Source organism: Contarinia nasturtii, unplaced genomic scaffold (assembly GCF_009176525.2).
Source record: "Contarinia nasturtii isolate CC-2019 unplaced genomic scaffold, AAFC_CNas_1.1 Cnas_scaffold_1903, whole genome shotgun sequence".
NCBI lineage: Eukaryota > Metazoa > Arthropoda > Insecta > Diptera > Cecidomyiidae > Contarinia > Contarinia nasturtii.
In genome coordinates this window covers 1-8911 of record NW_022199233.1, presented here as the reverse complement: position 1 = coordinate 8911, position 8911 = coordinate 1, and the positions used below count along the sequence as shown (strand labels likewise).

Genomic DNA, 8911 nt, shown 5'->3' with positions numbered 1-8911 from the left:
ACAAACAAACACTTTCGCTCATTTTCATTTGTTGGATAAAACGTTGAATGTTTCGTTCGGTTTCGATGAAATGATTTTTTTTTCTTATGAAATTACGTTTGGCACATGTGAACACAGATAATAATTGTTACACCTTATAAAAACTATTTTACTTCACTTTGTTCTCTTGCTGTTGTGAGATTAATAAACCTATCGAATGGAAATGAAAAATACAAAAGAGTTGTTTGTTTTTGTTGTGCTAATTTTTCTCTTTATTTTATTTTATAATTTTTTTTTTTTGAAAGCGAAAGAATTCACTGAAAAACAGTTTAGCATTTGACTGATTCAGCACAATAGTTCCATGCTGTGATAAGAAAAATTCACACATAAATAAATGCTTCGCCGTGATTTTGGATGTTTAATAAGTAACAGTTCAAATTTAAATGCCAACAAAAAACTTGTTCTTATCGTCTGCGGCATCTAATGTAAGATTTGTGTATGTATTTGGTCACATGCTATGATCTGCTATGTGTTTCTTCCGAAAACGAAATCGGATTGTGTTGGTATAGTTCCAAATGATGAAATTTAGTATGACGTGGTGTATTTGCGCGTAGATACGGCAGATAAGAAACTAACGCGCTTGTTTACTCTGAATTTATTTTGTGCGTTTTTTTTTGCAAAATTAATAATAATTAAGAGCAATATGAATCAAGAGAATCAGTTAATATTGCTTGCCGAACAAGGCATTAAAGTAGATGAAGATTTGGTGAAAGAATTAAAGCCACACCAAAAGGAAAGTGTTGCATTTATGTGGAAGGCATTATTCCAAGATAAGCATGGATGTATATTGGCTCATGATATGGGACTTGGCATATATCAAAATATTATCATTAAAAAATACAAATATTTATTATCAAATCATTTTCTTTTAATTAATGTGTCTTCATTACAAGATAACAAAAAGCTAAAAATCGATTTATATCAAAAAATGTGATCTTCATATTTTGGGTACCTCTCGTGAAGTGATAATCATCGAACATAGCTTAAAATCTAAATCTCTACCACCCTGTGAAGTCGGATTTGGATTTCGTTTTGTCTGTGAAAAGATATCGTGTTAACAAATTTTTGCGTACAGGGTACAGCGTCGTACAGTGTACCACACACATACACTACTATATCGAAAAAACGCTTGATTCGTATTCTGTGACCTAAAAAACGTCAAGAAAACATGTTTTTGGGGTACCTGAAAATTTTGCCTGATTACAATATTTTACCTTACACACTTGGTGTGTGCGGGAAAGTAAAAATATTTAAATCTCCGATTATCAGGATTATCTATAAAGTTATTTCTTGGAAAATACATGAACTTGAAAACAGCATCGTGTGACACTTATAAAACATTTTGAATTTTGCCTCTTCTCCATCACAATTTTCATATGTTCTTTTCTTTCTCTAATGGTTCCAAAGTGCACTTGAAAATTGTAACTATCAATTCTGTCACAACAAAGGATGCTCTCTGACCATTTTTAACTATCCTAATTGATGTTACCGACCAGGAATGCATTTAACGATTTGTTCTCAAAATTCAGTTGTCTTTGAAACTTGATTGAAAACGGATGAACCTTGTAAGAAATATTATTTCAAACTTCGGAAAAGGGAGAATAAAAATAAATACGTGGCTTTTTTTGAACTAACATCATTCACACAAATTAAAATTTTAAGGTATTTGTAATTGCCATATTCAACTCGAATTGTTTAATTTTTTTGGATTGTGTTCGTTCTGGTGCTTTTGAAAGAAAAAAATAACTCGAATAAAACATTTCATTTTGTAGATTATATCACAGCGTTCTTCAGTGTATCTAAACAAATCTAAAAAAAAGCGAAACTGAGATGGGGAACAATCTTATCAAATTGGCACAAAGAAAAAACAGCAATGCGAGTGGTGTGAATGAAAATCGAAGAAAGCAGACTCAAAAAAATGGTCAAAATTCGAATGCAATGCCAGTTGCAGGCCCATCGAATGAAAACCAACTTCTATTGTCATCTCGAATTTTCAAATTGAATGGCCATTGTTTCGACGAACTATTTGAGTATCTCTCGCTGGAGGATCTGCATTCATTGGGCCAAACATGTAAAACAATGCAACAAATAACGGGCGAATTTTTCAAGCAAAATTATTCAGCTATTAAATTTAATTGTTTAAGCAATGGTATTTATTGCATAAATACAGATGATTTGATTCATAAAATTAGCATCGATAAGTGTATCCCAATACCAGGTTTTATTCAATTAATCACTTGGATCGCCATAGAAAATAATATTTTTAAAGAAAACAAGTGGCACAAAACTAAATATCACTGTAAAGTTATCATACACTATGATTTAGGCAAATTTAAGTACTTTCAATTGAATGCCGATGAATTAAAATCAGTCAAAAAAACTTTCTCTCACAAATGTGCGCCTCAATAAGCAAACAGTTGATTATATTTCGAATATTTTGCCAAATATCGAAGTATTGGAACTAATACGATGTACTGTCTATCGAGATCTGTACGATGTTATCTTGAAGTATTGTAAAAATTTGCGAAATATTCAATTGATTAAAATGAATTTCAAAAACAGAAATGAATATAAATGGTTGCTGCAAAAATATGAAAAGCTTGAGCGATTGGGTCTGGGCACCCCCTGGTTTCGGACACCTGACAAAAGGAATAGAATAAATGAACTATGCACGTTTTTCGAACGTAATCCCAATGTACGTCATTTTTCATGCAATTTCCTAACATTATCGTACAACAAAGATGCATTACTCAATTGTAAAGTCAAGCTGGATACATTTGAATTGATAGACAAATCGTTTTGGGTTTGTGAGTGTGATGAGAAGGAAATTGCATGGGATTTGTTAAGTCGACTTCACACTCATGGTTTCTACAAGCGCCTACACATAAACACAAGTGTAATTGCATATCGAGGGATATCTAGCAACCTACAATGTAAACCATCAGCTTTAAATCATAATAATCCCATCTCTGAGATGCCGTTTTTGCAACAGCTTGCCCTTAACAGCATGAACGAGAACGTTGCACCGCTTTTGACCTATTTGAACGAATATGCTGAAACAAGCGATGCTTACTATACATATGCTGACGAAAATGAAACTTTGAATTTGGATAGACTCATGAATGTGGAGCGTCTTCATTTGTTTAGAAAATCGCTCGATATTCTGCGCATCATTCAACAATTGAAAAATTTAAGGAAAATCAAGATATTGGGGTTTAGGTCGGCGGAGATACTAGAGCTGAATGTGTTGAATCGAGAACGAGAAAAATTGGCTGACGCACGAAAAGTTACAATTTATGTACCAGATGCAGTCTACTTGGCAACAAAATGGGCCACCAAGAATGGTACCACCAATTTGAACTTGATTGAAATGAAACGAGCCAACTCGTATGAATGGCATAGATCATGTGATTCTTATAATGGTTTCCCCACTCTTCATCTTCCTCCAGGCATGTTATAGTTATGGCTAACGATTATCTATGTTGCAATCAGTTGAGGAAATGTTTGAAAATGTAAAAAAAATCTAAAATGTATGAAATAAACTAAATAAACTAAATATTATCAATATACGTATATATGAATAAAATTTATTCCATTTTCAATGCAAAATATTTTGGATGATTCCTTCGGCCAATTTTATTTTCTCCCATAAATCGTTTCAAAAGTAGAAAATCGTTATTTATAAATACAACACAGGAAAATTTTGATACATTTAAATACCTGGAATTTTCTTGTTAAATTTACCTTTTTGAGAATTTTGCTTTAACCATCCAAAACAAAGAATGAGCAGAAAAACACACAGCGAATGAGGGAAATAAAATTGAAACAGAGTAAACACGACGGAGAAAGATTTCGTTGAAAAACCTGGATGAAGAACAACTTGTTCTGAACAAGGCTTGGATTATCAGCAATTTCATGTAAAAATGCGTCTCCATTGAAGATTTCAGTTTAATTTGAATTTTTACTACTTTCGTCTCAATTGGTTATTTGGTTGTGAATATTTTGATTTTCAATCAAACGTTTTAATGGAAATACTTACATTGTATAAATGATTCGAAGCAATTTCAAATATATTCTGCTGTTAAATATGGTTAACTGAATTTTTCTTTTGCTTCATATTTTTTTCGCATTTATCATCTTTATCATAATAAGTGTTGTTAATACGTGATCAAAATTCAAGATTCAAGATTACCTTTGATTGTTTGTTTAAAATTTGAATGAAATGTAAATGTTGAGAATAAATAAAAAACGATGCATGCTTCTTTTCGGAAAACATTTTGCTTAAATGTTGTTTATTGGATCCAATCTGTGTCGTTTCATCACTGAGTGAAATTTAAATAAAATCAGCAATATTAATTGAAGAAAAAATGATTTGAATGGCGATTCTTGTTTCTTCTTAAAATTGCATTGCTCAGCAATGAACGATCACTTCTCGCTTCGATTCAACAGAGAAAAAAAATTGTAAGTTTCTTTTAATCACCATTTTACAAAACAAATTCCTTTCATCTGTTCGTAAACTGATTAAATATTATAGTTCATCGAGCAAAAAAATGATAACAAGTGATGTTCGAAAAGCAACAATTTGTGCATAATTGACAAAAAATGTAAACCTAGGGGAAAATATCGAATAAAATAAGTTACGAATATGCTGCGTATAAGAATATAAACCGCATATACGGAAGAATATTTGTAAATAATATTTGCAAATAACTCCGTATATATGTGGTTTATACGCAAATATGCAGCGTATATGCGGCATACTTGCGATGTCTTCATCTATTTGTAGTATATTCAGTAAAAAATACTTGCGTATAAACCGTATAAACATATAGATAATTCCCCCTAGATGTAAACTCATGTCGTCTAAGTTCGGTACAAAGTTTTGTGCTACAATATGCGCATGTGAGCTTGTTGATCTGTTATTATCAACGAATAAAGTTATATATAGACGTGGGTTGCATCTTGCATTGGACTTCATCATACTCGGTAGAAAATATTTGTTATCATCTAAATAAAAAAAAAAAACCATAGAGAACCCAATCGAATGAGAGCTTGCAGAGCTCGGTATTTTTTTGCTGGTCAAAAATGTTTTCACTATGAATATATTCATTTTCATTTTGAACATAACTATTTTCACTCATTTGCCAACGTTTTAATACTACTAATAAATCAATAACTTATTAATAATGACAATTTTTGTTATTGATGTGGTCACCATGTTTGTTGGCGAACATGTGAGGAAAATTCAAATCAAAATCATGTTAGAATAAAAAATAATTAAAAAAGGTTTTGAAAAATAAAAAATATATTCTTTATTTCATCAAATGTATGATGCAGAGGGGAGCAATTACGAGTGGTGTCATCGGTAATGATATAATAATAATAGAAGCATACAATAAAGTTATCCAATTCAAACAAAAATCATATGCCAGCTATTAGGACTGAACGTTCAGTTTTTGCTCTTATCCATCCTTCATTTTGTTGAATATCCGTGTAGAATACCATATTTTCTCCTTCCTCTTCATGAGACATACTTAATATGCCTACGGCACGTCCATCTTGAATGAGTGGAGCACCTGAATAAAAATACCAATAACAGAGTATAAAAATACATACATGTATAGTTATAATTAGATTTTACCTGAGTCCCCGTGAGAGCTAGAAGCAAATCCTCCTTCAATTTCAATACAAAGGACATTATACTCATTGCAAGCTTTTTCTTTTGCATTAAGCATAATGATTCTGTCCTGGAAAGATTTCCAAGAATATCTTTGCCTTCTATCAAGGCCAACAGCCGTTAATTTTTTTCCATGTTTAAAAAAATTCAAACCAACATGCACAATTGAAGGAACTTCAACTTTTATGACACTTATATCATGTTGAGCATTCTTTTCACTGAAGACGTACGCTTCATGGCATACTACATCATCTTTGGTTATTGTTTTAGTCTTGCCATTTGTAAATTGTATGGTGGCTTTTTCGAAATCCTTGAAACAATGGGCTGATGACAGTACCTGATAAAATCGTTTTCATTATTTTATAAATATAAATAAGGAAGACAGTCGATTATTGTTTAATGCTTACGTAATTGGGCGAGATAACATTTTTGACAACCTGAGCATTTTTCTCCATGATGTAGCCAAGTTTCATCTAAAAAATAACAAAAGTTGTCATTATTAATAAGTTATTGATTTATTAGTAGTATTAAAACGTTGGCAAATCAGTGAAAATAGTTGTGTTCAAAATGAAAATGAATATATTCATAGTGGAAACATTTTTGACCAGCAATAATACCGAAAATGAAAATATTGCTGCGCCTGAGAGTGAACAAAATGCAAACTCGGTTAAATCAACGTCATACATTTACGAATTGCGAGTGCTTCCATAATTTATGTATAGATTTTCTTACCAATATTTAAATTCACATAATACGGTGCACCTTGTACATGTTGGATTCGATGATTAGGATATTTCAGCCCTACAATAGGGTCCGGCATCTCCGTTAACACCGGTGACTGCTGAATCACCGGTGCGATGGAATATGTGCACGGTACACATTCCATCTCTAAACGCGGCGAAACCAAAATACAGTAGCCTGGACTACATGAAAAAAAAATATTTTCTTGATTTTCAGACACTTTGAAGACACAAATCAAGGCGAGAATAAAGATGAATCCTCTGGACATCATTTTGGAATAAAATTTTCACAAACTAAAATGATTGCAAGAAATTGACTATTTATAATCGAATTTATTCAGATAATCAAACACAGCTACATAGTTCCAATACATTTATGTTAGCTTTAAAACTACAGTCGACGCTCGGAAATCTAAAGATTCAGAAATCTAAATCTTCCAGAAAACTAAAGACGATTTTGGTTTACATGTAACATTCTGAAATCTAAAGTTTTTTCTTTAGATTTCTGAACTGTTGATATTTTCCCAAATTTTAAGTTTAGTTTCAATGTCAACTTTCTTATATTCTGTTTGTTTTCTGTACATTATCATAGACGTGTATTATAAATGACGAAATGATATCCAATATAGTGCGTTATCGATAAATAAACGGAATGTGTTTATTATACTAAGAGACGAAATATTTTTATACTCCATCTATTCATTTTGTTATTTTGAATTCTGTCTATTAAATTTTAAATCAAAAATCTTCTCCTCAAAATTCCGTTGTGCCTTACACTGATGCGTTCGTCTTAAAAAAATATATTCATATTACTCATCACCCATGAGTCATCATACGTTAATGTCATACATTTCTGGAGTCATGTTGATAATATGTTCGCTCATAAACATTTATAGGTAAAACATTGCAAGTCGTAACAATCATTCACACATTTATGACCAAAAACCCGACTGCAAAGGTTTTGATAGTTTGTCCAATAATCGTGATCAACAATTGGGAAGATGAACTCAACAAATGGACCGAAATGTGTTCACAAAATTCACATTCCAATAATTATTTAATCAGTTTATCACGATTGTGACACAAAAGTGAGGTTATGTCAACCAATTAATTTTTATTAATTTAATATTTTTGAATATTGTGGACAGAAAATCTCACAAAATTAAAAAACAAAAGATTTTTTATTTTAAAAAATGTAAAAAATTAAAATCTATTTATTTCTACTGTTTTATTTAACAGTTTAACGCAGTTTAATCGATTCATTATGATTTTGCCAAACCGTGACGGCCATATTGTCACAAACGTCATTTAGTACTCGGAATACGCATTAGAGGTGTTGTTAGCTACAGGCATGATCAGGCTTCGGTGCAAATATTGAATATGTATGGATTACAGCTCAAAGAGAGACATCGATGCCATCATAAGAAATTGGCGTAAAGAAAGAGTGGGTGGTGTCTTCATAATTGGATACGAAAAATTTTGTAATTTGATGAAGGACGATGAAAGTACCTTTAATGGTTGTAATTTGCTTATATGTGACGAAGGTCATACATTGAAAAATCCAGAATCAGTCAGAAATAAGATGGCCAATAAGGTTAGAACTCCAAGTCACATTATTTTGAGCGGAACGCCATTGCAAAATAATTTGATCGAATGTAAATGTCCAATATCTAAACGTCAATGATTTATCGATACATTCATAATTTTTCTTATATTTTAGATTACGATATGATGAAGTTTATTAAAAATGACATTTGGTACACATTATTTGATGTGGAAACAGACGAATCAGCTCTGAACCTGTATAGCAGCACTTTCATTGTGCCAATGAAAAAAGGCCAGTATATTGACTCATCAGAAGAACAATTTACAAAAATGCTATATCGCTCCTTTATTTTGCACGACTTACTTAAACCCTACATACACCGAAGAAATGGCCTGCACATAACTGGCATGCCTAAAAAAGACGAATGTGTTTTATATGTTTGCTTAACTGACATTCAAAAAAGATTATATGAGGTTGGTTTAACATTTAATTTGATTAAGGTTATTTTTTAATGCTTATAACTTCAAAAAACATTTTATATTTTATTCATAGAAGTTTCTTGGTGTAGTTGACAGTGAAAGATCGCAACAAAAAAAATACAATAAATTGTTTCGAGACAAAAATATATTTAATCTGATTTGCAATCATCCAAAAGCTCTGAATAATACGGACGATATTGATGGCACCGAAAACGAATTGATTCCTAGCGTTTCTGGTCCAGTCGTTACTACTTTTGGGCAATGGTGGCGAGATCATTGTACAAATGATGAGCTTAAAAGAATGGAAACTTCCAATAAAATGCGATTATTATTTTCTATTCTCGAAGAATGTGAATCGTCTGATGAAAAGGTTTTGGTATTCTCGCATAGCTTGGCAACATTGGATACTATTGAGTATTTTCTCGAAGAA

General features: G+C 31.7%; 2 protein-coding genes across 2 annotated transcripts; one reads left to right on the top strand and one right to left on the bottom strand.

Annotated features, from left to right (window-relative positions):
* The first annotated feature begins 1063 nt into the window (after positions 1–1063).
* LOC116347437 lies at positions 1064–3520 on the top strand. The gene is made up of 2 exons (XM_031778014.1): positions 1064–1701; positions 1812–3520. Exon 2 carries the CDS (start codon positions 2585–2587, stop codon positions 3497–3499), a length of 915 nt encoding a protein of 304 aa, XP_031633874.1. The 5' UTR covers positions 1064–1701; positions 1812–2584; the 3' UTR covers positions 3500–3520.
* Positions 3521–5460: 1940 nt separating this feature from the next.
* LOC116347436 lies at positions 5461–6541 on the bottom strand. Its single transcript, XM_031778013.1, has 4 exons — positions 6449–6541; positions 6124–6189; positions 5681–6053; positions 5461–5615 (listed from the first exon to the last, which is right to left on the bottom strand). Exons 2-4 carry the CDS (start codon positions 6187–6189, stop codon positions 5461–5463), a joined length of 594 nt encoding a protein of 197 aa, XP_031633873.1. The 5' UTR covers positions 6449–6541.
* Positions 6542–8911: the final 2370 nt, after the last annotated feature.